The sequence below is a fragment of the Asterias amurensis genome, chromosome 4, assembly GCF_032118995.1.
Source record: "Asterias amurensis chromosome 4, ASM3211899v1".
NCBI lineage: Eukaryota > Metazoa > Echinodermata > Asteroidea > Forcipulatida > Asteriidae > Asterias > Asterias amurensis.
In genome coordinates, this window is record NC_092651.1 from 15275370 (window position 1) to 15291506 (window position 16137).

Consider the following 16137-nt stretch of genomic DNA (forward strand, 5'->3'; position numbering starts at 1 on the left):
TGGTTTGGAAAATTGTAACTTCGTTTGCGCTTTTTGATAAGCCTTTTTTTCTTTTTTTCTTCAGGAGTGGCTTTTACGTAATGCATTGTTGTCTTGGCCCAGGTTTGGAGGGGTGTACACCCATGCGTGTTTGTATACACCTTCAAATGAAATCAGTCAATTAAGTTCTGGGGTACACTGTTGTGGGAAACCTAATTGTTTCGCTTTAACCGCAACACAGGCCCACCGACAAACGGCTCCCTTTGACGTGTCCTCTTTATCTCTTATTATGCAAATCGTTTAGAGGGAAGGGGTGCACCCGCGTGTGGCTTTTTTTCTTTCCCCTCTTCCAATCAATGCACTGTAACGAGAAGCCCTTGACTGTGGGGTGTAAATAAAATACTCATTTTCCACTATACTCAAATGCGGCTATAAAACCTGGTGGGAGGATTTCACCGGTGTACAAACTTTTTGCAGGTGTGCTTCCCGCTTCCCGTCCTGACAACACCCCCTTGCCAGCTCTGTCAATAAATCGTATATCATCAGACACTTGTCATTTTCAAAACCCGAAGGCAACACCAGTTTTATTTCCCGTCGTTAAGTGCTGGACTTTTGTATCTCGAGCGATATCTGGGAAGGTATTTGCTGGTGTAGGTTTTGGTTGGAAAGAGGAACGCCTCTTGTTGTCAGATAGTAGTAGTAGTGTTGTGGACTCTTTGCTTGTCTAGACTCTAACAGTCATGACTTTAGAGTTCTTAGTGCCCCAGCCTCACCAAGAAGACACGATGTACCGACATCCCAGCCCATCTCAAAGCTACTCTACGTACAGCTTTAACCAAACTCCGACAACGACCCAATACCAGATTGATTTCCCGGCGGGGAATTCGTTCCAGACAACGGGGACAATCACAGAGAGCCAGCAGGGGCAGCCGCCGACCACGAACCCCTGGGCTACGGCAGGGTTCCCGATGTCAGGGGTACCCTCGGACTGGGCTACCTCCTCTGGGGGATCTGGCGTAGTAGACCCCTACCAGGGAAGCGCTGCTTTCCCCGGCAGTCAGGCAGCGGTGGGACCCACGGGATCCCAATACTCCGAGGACATTGATTTCTACCAGGGATTCGCGCAAACTACGCCGGGTGTGGGAAGCGTCAACACGGCACTACATCGGCCGACGATGCGCTCGCCCTACCATCACGATTGGATGAGGTCGACTTCGTATCGAATCAATCCGCAAACAGGTTCGTAAAAATCCCTTTAAAAGACAAAAAAAAAACAATTGATACACATATATGTCGCTTTTATTGATTTTCATTTCGATTTCGACATACTGAAGAAAATCAGCTGCTAAGAAGATTCAGAAGACAATTGACTCTTCGTCAAACATAGGCTATAAAGTATGATGATCATAATTTAATCATTTTAAATTCAATTACTTTGTCACATCAAACATAATGTCACCCCCCCCCCCCCCCAACAATGAATAATCTAATATGAATATCACAACTCTTAATGCAATTCAGTCGTTGGACCGCGAATTTTTGAATGTTTTTAAATAAACCATAACCACATAGAGCAAAGAGAATGTTTATGAAAATGAGATGCCCATATGAACATCAAAATACACCAATATTTTGTTTATGTTTAGGGTCGAAACTTAAAGGAACACGTTGCCTTGGATCGGACGAGTTGGTCTATAAAAAGCGTTTGTAACCGTTTGTTATAAAATGTATATGGTTAGAAAGATGTTTTAAAAGTAGAATACAATGATCTACACAAATATGCCTCGAAGTTGCGTGGTTTTCCTTTTACCTCGCCGACTAACACGGTCGGCCATTTATGGGAGTCAATATTTTGACTCCCATAAATGGCCGACCGTGTTTCTTCGTGACGTAAAAGGAAAACCGTGAAATTCCGAGGCATGTTTGTATGGATCATTATATTCTACTTTTGGGTTATCTTTCTAACCATATGCATTTTGTAACAAAAGGTTTCAAGCGCTTTTCAAAGACCAACTCGTCCGATCCAAGGCAACGTGTTCCTTTAATAACTTGTGTTTTTGCATTTGTATACCAACACGAGAGTTGAACAATAGATGCAGATGAAGTGAGTGGCTGTGTGGAACAACAGAATATACCTCACGGTAGAACAAAATTACAGTGGAATTCTAAAGAAAGTTTCCTTTTAAGGGGTGGGGAGAGGGGTCGATGACAATATTGTAAAGTCAATGAAGTTTGTTGTCCTAATGTAATTTCCTAATTCAAATGTAGTCTTCAAGACGCACTTCTTAATTTAGTTATATACCTACTCTTACAAAGAACATTTCTTACAAAGGATCATGTTCGAAGCCAATTGGCTTGGGCTCCACTAGGTTTATGCGCCATGTCCTTACATGGATTGGCTTGGGCTCCACTAGGTTTATGCGCCATGTCCTTACATGGTTCAAACACGCCGACGGGTTAGCCAAAGCCAGAGATGCGGCTTTCAAAAAGGCCTTTGATGGGACCGTCCATACCTTGCACCTATAGTTTGAAATATAAAAGGCAGGCATTCGAAGTGTCCGGGGTTGTGAGACCATCTCTATTGTATGCAGGTGTCAGGACGCTCCATACCTTTACCACTTCGCAACCCTGGGGTCGATAGCACAAAGAGTTAGGACTAGTCCTCCCTATAGGAGATATTGAAAACATGCTCGTCCTAAGTTAGGACGAGTAGCTTGTAATGTCCTTACTCAAGAACTGACACTAGTCTTAACTCATTGTGAAATCCACCACGGACACTTCGTACCCTTTGCAAGGTACGAAGTGACTTCGAACACTTCGCACAATGGACACTTCGTACCTTCTTACAAGACCTTTACTTCGTACTTTCTCACAAGACATTTCGTATACATTCTTCGTACCCTTTAGTTTACTAATTCGGGATAAGTGACCCATTTGGTTACGGTGCGAAGTGTCCCGAAGGTACGCGAAGTGTCCCCTTAGGTACGAAGTGTTTGACTTTTAAATGCTCAAGCAAACGTTGAGCATAATAAAACAAAAACTGAATATTGATTAAATGTCATGCACCATTAATCAAGGGCTTCTGCGTTTAATTAATGTTGTCCGGCAAATAGGGGAAACATTTGTCTGCGTGCAGCCGCTCGCACTTTCAAAATTTAAAGTTAAAACTCACGATTTTTAGAGTGTTATCAACAGCACAATGTGAAACCCCAGACCTGTTACTTCACGGAGGCGATTGCCTCCATGCCCCCTGGTCATTGCCTTAGTGCCCTGCAATTTACAACTTTCTCAAGGAGAAAATGCCTCGGTGCCCTTGCCCTTTCAAAAACGAAGCAACCAGGCCTGAAGCCAAATTGCAAACTTGGCGATACTCACACCGCACTAAATCACTCAACTGAAATCATTTTGCAAATCGATTTTGATTAAAATTCCAATAGTCACCAATAATACTTAAAAGAGTTTCATGACATTTACTCAGGAAAGTTGTAAAATAATTACTCGTCATTATGGTACATTTTTTACAAGACCAATTGGGGCCAAATAAAGAACACAGTTTCGTTATGCACGTCTTTTTTTACAACTCATTTTGGCTGTAATAATGTCACGGGCTACTGTCTACCTTGGGGAACTTTATTGCATGTTATTACGCAGTCATGACTCGAGTCTATGGAGAGGTTATAATTAAATAAAACTGTCTGGTAGCAATTGTATGGTGTTATTATATCGGACAGACGTGCCATCCTTTTGCAATTGTTGGAAGTGAAGTCAGACTTTGTTTTTGTTTCCATCTAATCGGACATTAACTTAATAAAGAAAGTACATTCACCTGAAAAGGGATTAAACACAGAAATTACAATTGATATAGTAAATTTTGTATCTAAACTGTCATTAACTTAGTATATTAAGGAAATGTATTGAATTTCTAGTAAAAAAAGAACGAAGTCAGATTTTGTTTTTGTTTTTCAACCGACGGCAAAAAATATGACGTTATTATAACCATTCAAGCTCGACGGGTCTATTTTTTTTTAATGTTGCATGCGCTCATGTTATTTATTAAAATGATTGATTAATTTCTCAGAAACTTGTTAACATTATACTCATTATAAAGCTTACACATAGGGCTATATTTTAGCAAATTTTGTTCCATGGGCAGACACGCGATCCTATATTGCAATAATGTGGACAAGCGAAATTTGATTGAATTTCTGTGAACTCAAGAAGAAGTTTACCGAATTTGGAACTACTTTAAAATTAAGCGAGTGCATTCATTTAAAACTCAATGCTCCTCAAAGGCAGGGTATATCTAGAACAGGTTTCTCACTTGGTGTATTTCAAAACTAACAGACCTGTGAAAATTGGGCCTCAATTGGTCATCGAAGTTGCGAGAAAATACTTGGGGGGTAGTGTGTTTTCAGATGCGTGGGGAAGGCTTCATTTAGCATTTCTCAAATTCAAATATTTGGGTGCAAAATTCCCCTTTCTGAAAAAATGCAATAACTTCAAAGCTATAATGTTTATAATATTATCAGCTCTCCAGTGCTCCGTCCCGAGTAAGTTTTTTGGTCATTCATTTGTAAAGTATTTACCAGATTTATACCTGGTTGAAAAAAAATTGACAATTCAATTCAAAAGATAAAAGAGGATTCACGAAATGAAGTGTACATTTCATTTCTCGGGCTTGTAAAAAGTACCGTTGTTCACATTTGTAAACACTTGTTATGGAATTATGAAAGAGAACCAGTTGAAGAAGAAACATGATTCCTGTATAAAGGCTCTCCTCTTTAACTTGGAGGCAGTGGACACTATTGGTTATTACTCAAAAAATAATTATTAGCATAAAACCTTACTTGGTAACGAGTAATGGAGAGCTGTTGATAGTATAAAACATTGTGAGAAACGGCCGCCTCTGAAGTAACGTACTTTTCGAGAAAGAAGTCATTTTCAACGAATTTGATTTTGAGACCTAAGAAGTAGATTTTGAGGTCTCGAAATCAAGCATCTGAAAACACAACTTTGTGTGACAAGGGTGTTTTTTATTTCATTCATATCTCGCAACTTCGACGACCGATTGAGCTCAAATTTTCACAGGTTTGTTATTTTATGCATAGGTTGAGATACACCAAGTGGGAAGACTGGTCTTTGACAATTACCAATAGTGTCCAGTGTCTTTAAAAAGAAAGGAGCTAATTGAACATATTAATTAAATTAATGCTAATATGTGTTTCTTTTTCGCGAACAACACAGTATGAACCTTTTTGCCGTAGCGTTCCTGTAGAAGACACCGTACAATATTGCCTATCCATACTTCACCTCTACTTCACCTCTCAACAATTAACTAAATATTTTTGCCTTATTATGGTTTGTGATTTAAAATTCCCACTGTTCTGAATTGAGTTTTCTACATATATTTGGTTAACGGTTGTATTGCTTCTGACGGGCACCTCGAACAAATATTGTTGACAAGGGGGACTGCAATATGACTGGATATCTCACTCGTGCCGACTTGTTAATCAGGAGGTCATTGGTTCAAATCCCACTCTAGTCAACAATTGTTCTTTGTTCAACCCCAAATCATTCTACTTTCTGAAAGATTTGTTCAGTCTCCTTTTTTATGTTCAAATTCCCCCTGAAACACATACAGTAGTTTTATCGAAACAACGGACCGAAACAACTACATAAAGCAGTTTAAATATAAACGGAAAAAAGAAGAAGACAAAAAATACATACTTTTGTTCCCGTTTTTTGTTAATGCAATACTCTTTTGTTAATACTTCCGTTTCTTTTTTTGTTTGCCTAAATTCCTAAACTTCAGATACATACTTTATATTAGTCATACATGCTGGCATATTTGCTTTGCAATCGTGTTATACCAAATGCTCCTGAACTCGACTTTTATCGTCCCTTGATTGTTTACTGTGACACCTTCATTTGAATTTTATCAAGAAACTGACACATTTCGGCAAACTTTGTCCAGAAATTAACGACCCGGTCTGCGGTTTGGAGTGAAGTGGTGGGGGACTGGAGCGCGATTGTCGGCGTGGTCCTGACCCTGTTAATATGGGGAGCAACTTTCACGAGGAAGTTCAGACCACTCCAACAAACCTACCCATCAGCTCTGAAATTCAACAATTTTCTAAAACAAAATAGTAGCCCTTTCGTTTTGTATCTCATTCCTGTGTTTAATTCTATAGGTATTAGCTGGCAAATTCATTGTTTAAAAGCATCTCTATTTATTATGAAATTTGGCCGAGTGAAAAAGCTGGCGATAGTGAATTTTGTTCGAACTCCATGTATTTCATCCACCTCCATGAGTCGCTGTAAAGTTAACGGCAAAACCTGCCCTTATATTATACAGTTTTTGAAATGATACACAACATCCACAACCGCGTCTTGTTGAGTTCACTTGACGACCAATTATACCGAATTTTGATAACATTTTCACAATGTGTTTTTGTAACTATAGAGGATACAAATTAATTTACTCTTCGAAAGAACAACGAACCACACTAGTTTTCAAGATTGTCGAAGGGCAGTGGGGGTTGTGTCTTTGGCCACCAGTATTCTTGACAACAATGCTCTCTGCCGACAAGCCATGGTTCTTCCTCCATGGTTTAAGACGGTATCAATTACAACCCAAAACGCCAAGGCGGTATGTAGCAATAGATTAGTGGGATTAACAGACAAAAGGTGTGTGCTCTCTCTTTGAACGCGGTCAACCCAAAACCCCTTTTGGACATTTCTTGGTATCTCTTCCAATTTGATGATTGTTCCTTTCAAGACTGGGTTTAATTGATGTAAGACCAGGTTTGCTCTTTATGATAAGGAAGGAGGTTGTCTTGGATGAGTCATCCCGTTGTTGGGGTACAGGGTGGGGGAGGTTGTGGCTTGTTGGGACTTCGGAAGACATCAAATAAGTGATGTTGGATGCTTTGAATGATGTTGATAATAGAAGTGTCAGACAGCAGGCCTGATCAACACGGAGGCAACGAAGGCGATTGCCTCCATGCCCCCTGGTCATTGGGTGCCCTTTAAGTGCTCCAGTAGAAACTTACAATTCCCTCATAGGGTGCCTGTTAACCGAGGAGAACATGCCTTGGTGCCCTTGCCCCTTTCAAAAACGAGTTTGTTGTGTAACCACATGCCTACATGGAATAACACACGTGCTAAGTGCTCCAGTAGAAACTTACAATTCCCTCATAGGGTGCCTGTTAACCGAGGAGAACATGCCTTGGTGCCCTTGCCCCTTTCAAAAACGAGTTTGTTGTGTAACCACATGCCTACATGGAATAACACACGTGCAAAAGTAGTGAAAACATTTTCAGCATGCAATACGAGACCACGTACTGACGTGTTTTAATTAATGTCTCGGCAAAAGTGTAAATCATGCTTCAAGACGAGTTCGCATGGACCGTCCCCTCGCGGCCAATCCCCCGTACCTCCTCGACTCAAATCACCCGCGGTGTGTCTCGCACATCGGAAACAGGATCTCGTAAATTTCGAATTCCGAATATCGTTCTCAGGAAGTCGCTGACACGAATGGGATAAATTGCCTTTGCGCTCGTTTGACAAAAAAAAAAATGGTTAACAAATCCGCCTCCATCCAGCATGCCTTTCGGGGTTTGTGCTCTGTGGCAAAATTTTACGACCAGCGGCAGTTTTTGATTAAATTCTAAGAGTGTCATATTTTATATTTTCAGGCGGTGATTTGAAGAATGCAAATGACTTAGTAGAAATTCATTTTTGTGTGTGGTTACGAAAGTCATGTTAAATTATATAATTTGGGCATTTATTCATGATGGGAATTTCTCGAGTTCATGATTGTGCATGTATACCTAACCCAGTTTTGTCCAGCTTAGAGAGAAGACGAAGAACAAAAATAGTTATTAATGATCATCGTTATTGTACAAAAACCTAAATAGCACTGTTGAAAAGGAGCAGCAACAAGTTTTATTCTTGATACAGCAGACTCTCCTATAACAAGGTCGATGTGACCATGGAGTTCTAATTATTCCTCCATGATGTGACAGGCCAAGCCTCTTGCAGAAGTGGTGTTATACAGCAAACCAAAGAAACACAAAGCAGAAATGAAATTCTGGACATTAAAGCAATCGCACAACATCGGTAAACAGTATTTCCCAAAGGTCCGCACTTTGTGTATCACAACTTATAACAAACCTGTGAAAATTTAGGCTCAATCGGTCATCGGAGTCGGGAGAAAATAACGGGAAAACCAACCCTTGTTTCCGCAAGTTTCACCGTGTCATGGCATGTAATTAAAATAAATCCGTTATTCTCGATATCGAGAATTAATAATTGTTTTAGTGGTTTCTCAAAAAGTAAAGCATTTCATGGAATAATCTTTCAAGGGAAGTCTTTCACAATTACCTTCGGTTAACCCTGTCAGTTATTTGTAAATCTGTGAACTTTAATTTTTTGTTCTGTTCAGTAAAGTGTCCAATGGCTTTAAAATGTACTCCCAACGAATCTCAGCTGCTCTTTATTGCGAGTCTATTACTCGAGCAGTCTCCAATTGTATGTGAGGGCTGTTGGAATTTCAAGCTAGAAGATTATGATAAATTTGCAGCACACGATTTACGAACCTTCAGAAACAACCCGAGACGCCGGAACAAAGAGAAACATTTTTAAGATAGGTTTTGAAGTTGAATAGTGTCTTTACAGGCGCGGGAACAAAGTCAAACATTTTTAAAGCACATGGGTATTGTCAAAAAAAAACATTATCCACAATTGATACACACATGAAGTAACTAACATGTGGAACTTAAAGTTCAATCGGTCATTTGAAACAGGAGTCAGGAGAAAACAAAGTGGAAAACCCTTAAACATTTATGTATTGTGCTAATCTGTGAACAATAATACTTCAACTCTACCAACCCTTTTAAGGTTTTGAAGTTGGAACCAGTGTATTTCCAAATTGCTCGGCTGCAAATTAAACCGTTTTGCTTGCATTTGATGGTTTGTTAAATTATGTCACGATTTGGTAATTATTATGGAATTCTTCTCTGTTTCAGGTAAAACCCGTACAAAGGATAAATATCGGGTGGTGTACTCTGATCACCAAAGGTTGGAACTTGAGAAGGAGTTTCATTACAGTCGGTACATCACTATCAGACGCAAGGCTGAGCTGGCTGTCTCGCTTGGACTATCAGAACGACAGGTAAAAACCTCTTAGACTAGAACATACACTCTAAATACTAAAGAGTTGAACCCAACACTTGCATGAGTTCGATGAGTGACTACTCTTTGAAAGTGTTGGATCCAGCGTTGTGTTGGTTAAATCTAGCATTTTAAGATTTTGAGCCAACGCAAAAAGGGTTAATTCAACAATTTAAGTGTTATTTCAACGTTTCTCAAAAGAATGCTGCTGAATTGTTGGATCAGCTTTTTAAACGTTAGACTGGCACTTAACTTGTTGACCGAATACTTTAAAATGCTGGATTCAACACTATCAAAGTGTAGTCACTCACCTAACCCATGCAAGTGTTGGATTCAACTCTTTAGTTTTTAGAGTGTAAATACAGCGTGCAGTCTATACCTTCTTGAATTGATTTTGGCAATTACTCCTACAAGACTAATGGCAATAAATTTTGCTGGCATTTTCAAAACTCATTTTAAAACTTATTTTGTGCTTAAAGCCATTGGACACTTTAGGTAAAACTATTGCCAAAGGCCCACACTTCGTGTATCACAACTTACATATCAAACAACAAACCTGTGCAAATTTAGGCTCAATCGGTCATCGGGGTCGGGAGAAAATAGCGGGAAAACCCACCCTTGTTTCCGCACGTTTCGCCGTGTCATGACATGTGTTTAAAATAAATCCGTAATTCTCGCTATCGAGAATTGATAATTGTTTTAATGTTTTCTCAAAAAGTAAAGCATTTCATGGAATAATATTTCAAGAGAAGTATTTCACCACTACCTTCTGTAAACCCCGTCAGTTATTTGTAAATCTGTGAACTTTTATTTTGTTTCTTTTCAAAAAGTGTATAACTGCTTTAAATCTATGTAACTCATCGTAGGCCTACTTCCTTCTTCCTCTCTCCTGCGCAAGGAGTGTCTTTTAGACAAACATGACGCATTATATAGTAATGGCCACTATTATTATTTAAAGAGAACGAAATTTCCAAAATGAATGGACCTGTTGGGATTGGTCAATAGACCTTCATGCTGTTGCGGCTGGGGCAGGAAATTCTTCCCCTTCCATATGGCGAAAAAAACTTACTTATGATAGCGCCCTCTTTAAAAAAAACATCCTCCTTCAGCTCACGTAAATTTTGCAACCAATATTTACAACAAACTTGCCTATATATTTCAGTCATCCCTTGGCACTTCAAAACAACGTACGCCCTCTTTGCTAGCACTTGTCACGAGTAGAATCTGAACGGCTTTGTAATCTAAACAGCGCCCTCAATACCGAATTACAACATCGCAACCATCCAAGTTAGCGTGATAACATTTCAGCATTATGCGTCATTACTTTAACATTGACCCCAACCAAGTTCTTAAACATTAATTAGAATGGAAACACGTGATACTTTGCTTTTAATTATTAATAATAATGGACGATTTACTGAAAATGAGTATTGTTTTATTTAAGATGCAAGGCGAATCCGTAAAACTGGTCCCAGATTCTTAAAGACGTGTACAATAAATTATTGTTTATCATTTTTATATTTATGTAGGTTAAAATCTGGTTCCAGAACCGGCGAGCCAAGGAACGCAAACACAACAAGAAGAGGGTCGCTTTGGAGGGAGCAACGGACCAAAAGGAACTCGAAACATCATCCGATGAGAAAATAGACGGGAGACTAGTCGAGATCAAGGAAGAAAAGGGATTAGACCGAGTCGAGTTACTAGACCCGTTATGCAGGGGAGAAATGACGCCGTCGGTGGAATCAACCACGCCGGAGGTACTGGAAATCGGAACGCGAAGCCAGCCGGATTTCAGCGTGCATCCGCCGCTTCACGGTACCGGGGCCTGTCAGCTTCAGCCGGCCCACGTTGCTGTGTCTGCCTCGCTGTTTCACCCCATGCAACCGCTGCATATGAAGTAGTGACTTAATTAATAAATTACTACTGACAGTTAAAGGGTTTGGACACGACTAACGCAGACTACTCCCCGTTACACAAGATCATCGCACAGTTTCTACATTTTCTGCTCTCAAGGTTTATCTGAGATTTTTACAGAACCGTTATGGTCACACGAGGCAGTTTACAGGCAAAAATTCACGCAAACTCGAGGGAGAAACACCATCAACATTTCAGTTTCCATACCAGTTTCTTGAGGATTTAACTTTTTAAGACAATCGTTAGGAAAATAACTCATTCGCTGCCAGATTAAACTGCACTGTAGTGCAACTGTTGCCTTCTACATGCCCAGGGTGATGTTAAGGGTAGTGGACACTATTGGTAATTACTCAAAATTATTATTAGCATAAAACCTTTCTTGGTACCGAGTAATGGAGAGAGGTTGGTAGTATAATACTTTGTCAGAAACGGCGCCCTCTGAAGTGGAGTAGTTCTCGAGAAAGAAGTAATTTGCCATGAATTTGATTTCGAGACCTCAGATTTAGAATTTGAGGTCTCGAAATCAAGCATCTGAAAGCACACAACTCCGTGTGACAAGAGTGTTTTTTCTTTCATTATTATCTCCCAACTTCGATAACCGATTGAGCTCAAATTTTCACAGGTTGGTTATTTTGTGCATATTATTATGTTGAGATACAGCAAGTGAGAAGACAAGTCTTTGACAATTACCAATCGTGTCCACTGCCTTTACGGCTATTAAGTCTTGCAGGAATTCGAATAGCACTTAATAATATGTACTTTTCAATGTACGTACTGTTTACAGGCCAATACTTTTAAAATTCGGACTGTCTCGTGTCTATTTACCAAACCAAGGAATCGTTGGTGGCGGATTCATACGTTACTCGCAATCTCACATTGCGTGACTATTTAGGAAGCTGGACACCATGGTAATTACTCAAAATGATTGTTAGCGTCAAAACTTACTTGGTAAAGAGTATAATGGAGAGCTGTTGATAGTACAATACATTTTGAGAAACGGCTCCCTCTAAAGTAACGTAGTCTCTGATGAAGAGGTCATTTCTCAGTATAAAAGACTTCAGGCCCGACGAAGCCTTTTAGTAGGTATCTGAAAGCACACAAACTATATTGTGCAAAAAAAGGTTTCTTCTTTCTTCTATTGTTCTCCCTTGCAACTTCGATGACCAACTTAGTCCACATTTTTAAAGTTTGTTTTCCCGATACAAATGTTGAGATACACCAAGTGAGAATACTTTGACAATCACTAGTATCCATTGCATTTAATATTGCATTGATTGATAGAAAATAATAACAGCAGAATCACGTCACTAGCTGGGGTCTAATTTGAAATAAAGATATCGCTTCGGGCAAATAGTCTGGTAAAACAAGATGTTGTTTTTGTTCTCTGACAAGGATTTTTGTTGTAAATATTAGTTAAGAAGTTGTTAATATCGTTGTATTTATTTCAGCTGTTTAAACAGTGTAAATAATAATAATAAACAAGTGGATATACATATTGTAGTTAAGATTTGCACTCCATGCATCAAATAAGTGAAGTCCTTTTGTGTGTGGATTTCTTTTAACGATTCAGTACTTCTTGCTTTTGAAAAAAAAAATATTCATTAGTAAATTATAGATAATATACGGTATAATAGCTGAGGCAGACAATGACTAGGAATTTTATTTTAAATTCTCAGGTTTATTTTCATTTAAAAAATACACAGCACTATAGAACATCCTATATCCAGATTTATGTAGATTTCATAAGTTTATATTTAACTCAAGTGCGTTTTAATAAAGTAATATCAAACCACTTTACAACATAATTCGTGTGCATGTATTACATAATATTCTTTTCGGCAGCCTATACCCCCATCTAGCAGGACTCAATTTCAAAGACACCAGGGCCCTATTTTATGGCTTTGCTTACCACCAAATTGTGCGCTTACGATCACCATTCTCCGCTTGCAGAAGGGCAAGCGCCGAATTTCTGCTAGTAACGTGGAGTACGCACGCACACACGCACAAAATTCCCTGGTAACCAGTGAAATACGCTTGACGTAAGCGCAGAATCATCTGCCTCCGTAAGCGCCGATTCTTTGCTTACAAAAAGCAGAGCCATGACATTGGGCCCAGCTTGCACCCCATACCATTATTATGACTTAGCAAACCCCAACCAGGTTCAAAGATTGTACTATAGTTTGGTGTCCAAAATGCTCTTTATGTGGGGCCACCTGCTGATATAGCGGTGCTAAACCGGCTGCTGACCGGGCATCAACGCTCAGTAACACTTCCAGAATTCACTGTTATAATGTGTGTGGGTTCTGGTCCCGTTCGTGTCACTTGAGCAAGATACTTCACCATAATTGCTTCTCTTCACCCATGGGTATGAATTAGAATCTGTTATAGGGTTAGTTTAAACTCCTCAGCAGGAAGCTGAGAAAGATTTAAGTCATTACCTAATGCCTAAGGAACCAAGGGAAAGCGCACTGATACGGAATCGTAAAGTACGCCTCATTAAAGACACTGGACACTATTGTTAAATTGTCAAAGACCAGTCTTCACAGTTGGTGTATCTCAACACATGCATAAAAATAACAAACCTGTGAAAATTTGAGCTCAATTGGTCGTCAAAGTTGCGAGATAATAATGAAAGAAAAAACACCACTGCTTGATTTCGAGACCTCAATTCTAAATCTGAGGTCTCGAAATCAAATTCGTGGAAAATTACGTCTTTCTCGAAAACTGTTATTACTTCAGAGGGAGGCGTTTCTCACAATGTTTTATACTATCAACAGCTCCCCATTACTCGTCACCAAGGAAGGTTTTATGCTAATAATTATTTTCAGTAATTACCAATAGTGTCCACTGCCTTTAAGAACTTGGTGTAGTTATTAATTTAATATACTATCGTCTAAGAACATGACTAAGATGACTCGTATAGCTCAAGGAAAAAACTTTCTATGTCATCCAAAATACATCAAGTTGGAAGTCAACAACCCCAGGTCACTATGTATTGGGCAAACTTTTTGAATTGAAACCCTTTTATAGGGTTCTCAAATCGGTCTAATATAGAATATGGGGTGCACCCAACATTTGACACTTTTGGGATAAATTTAGCCATGTTCCCCTTTGTTCCGTTAATCAATAACACTTGACCATGGCCTCACGCAACAAAATATTTCGATTATTTTAACTAATTTGAAGACATAAAATTCCAAGGTTGTCTCCAAAAAAAATTCATTTCAGGCAAAGAAGAAAATGAGAAAAAAACCTAACAGGCGCTGTGTGTTCAAAGAAAGGTTTGAGAAAAACACGCGGCAACTTTCATCTTTCACTCGCAAGAATCCAAACCTCATGTGAGAGATTGTTTACACATCTCAGCACTACAAACGGTTCCGCATAGAAGAGCAAATATTGACTGCCCCAATACGCCGTTTGCCAAGAAGAAGATAATTTTTTGGGAACCCGGTGTGAATGTGGCGTGGTTGAACCGGGGGGTTGTGTTTTATCGCTTCAGCCGATGATTTTTTACCGAGACATCCACACTGCCGGGTTTTATATTTGCACGGGGCTGTAATTTACGAGCAAGATTTCTTTTTACGATCGTCCTTTTGCGGGAGCGAACCCCCCCCCCCCCCTCTCGCTTCTTCTCGTATGATGAGAATTATTTGTCGAGGTGTGTTTCTCCTTGCGACATTTTCAATTCTTGCTTGCTTTATCTGTGGACGACATTACTGTTATCTTGATAACGAGACTTTACGCATGTGTTAAGTCAACACGTACAACCTCGATTGAGATGCAATGTCTTTTTGTCTTGTGCTATGGAACCGGTGTCCCAGGGAAATCTGTCCATCGTATGGGAAATTAACATGGGCCGAGGAGGATGATTCGAAAGAGGGCGCTCTCAGATGAAGTTTGTACACAGTTCGCCGTGATGGGGGGGGGGGGGGGGGGGCACAGAACCTCCTGCCACACCGGCATGCATACATTTTGATCTTTGTTTGATCATCTTCCAACACTGTAGTGTTGAAGGTGCACCCCAAATTTACATTGCATACATTGGAAAAAGCTAAATATTCAAAAATACACGAAAAAATACTTAGAAGTCTCACATATTTTTACACTAAATGGGGAATTATTTATTGACTTTTATGAAATGTTAGCCTGAAAGAAAAAACACCCCTGTTGCTTGAATTTGTGTGCTTTCAGATGCCTCAAAAGTTCTTCAGGCCTGAAGTCTTTTATTATTTGGGTGAGAAATTACTTCTTTCTCAAAGACTACGTTATTTCAGAGGGAGCCGTTTCTCATAATGTTTTATACTACCAACAACAGCTCTCCATTGCTCGTTATCAAGTATGTTTTTTATGCTAAAAATTATTTGGAGCAACTACATGTACCAATAGTGTCCAGTGCCTTTAACCACAGAGAAAGGACCAATTGAGTAATCGGGTTTGAAAATGTCAGTTCTTGCAGACCATTTCAGGCTTTTATTGCACACCTGTCCAAACAGGTTATCAGCTGATGATAACTTTGTTTTGGTCTCCGGGACTGAATGATTGACATTGTATTTATTATTCGTCTCTCCAATAAGACAGCAAAATAAAGAGCAAATAATCACACGTTTAATTTCTGTACACGATTTATTCATTTTTTAAGTGTTTGGATTATGCCACTTCGAGATGTATTAGCAGAAAAAAACCCATTACTATTGTAAATTATGATAACGCTACATAATGGTTATATGATAGGGTTAAAGGTAGGTTGTACACTCATACACTGCAGTCCAAAACGTGATTCGATGGTGTGAACTGTTTGTAAGCCGATGTCGCTTTGTGCGCATGAGCAAGTCGACATGCGATCCAATTAGACAATATCAATGTCACTGATTGGTGGAATGAACATCACTAACGAATAATTTGCGTGCATGCGTACTGGCACTGCATCTATTTAATTTGGTGATAAAATTTTGCATAAAATGGCCATGAGACTTTAGACATAATCACCTGTTACGTTTGTTGTGTTTTGTTTCCTGCTAGGTGAGGGCGCTCCACTCACCATGTTCCAGACAAGTTTTAGGGTCTTTTCGA

At 39.4% G+C, this 16137-nt stretch overlaps 1 protein-coding gene across 1 annotated transcript; it reads left to right on the forward strand.

Moving 5' to 3' along the window:
* Positions 1-431: 431 nt before the first annotated feature.
* LOC139936206 (homeobox protein HB1-like) lies at positions 432-12851 on the forward strand. The gene is made up of 3 exons (XM_071930976.1): positions 432-1218; positions 9009-9154; positions 10683-12851. The coding sequence occupies exons 1-3, from the start codon at positions 720-722 to the stop codon at positions 11052-11054; spliced, it is 1017 nt and encodes a 338-aa protein (XP_071787077.1). The 5' UTR covers positions 432-719; the 3' UTR covers positions 11055-12851.
* Positions 12852-16137: the final 3286 nt, after the last annotated feature.

Bases quoted from the DNA above. Each gene is read 5' to 3' on its own strand.
- LOC139936206 (XM_071930976.1), top strand. From the start codon at position 720: ATGACTTTAGAGTTCTTAGTGCCCCAGCCTCACCAAGAAGACACGATG. The intron at 1,219-9,008 runs GTTCGTAAAAAT...TCTCTGTTTCAG, and splicing joins TCGAATCAATCCGCAAACAG to GTAAAACCCGTACAAAGGAT. The intron at 9,155-10,682 runs GTAAAAACCTCT...ATATTTATGTAG, and splicing joins TTGGACTATCAGAACGACAG to GTTAAAATCTGGTTCCAGAA.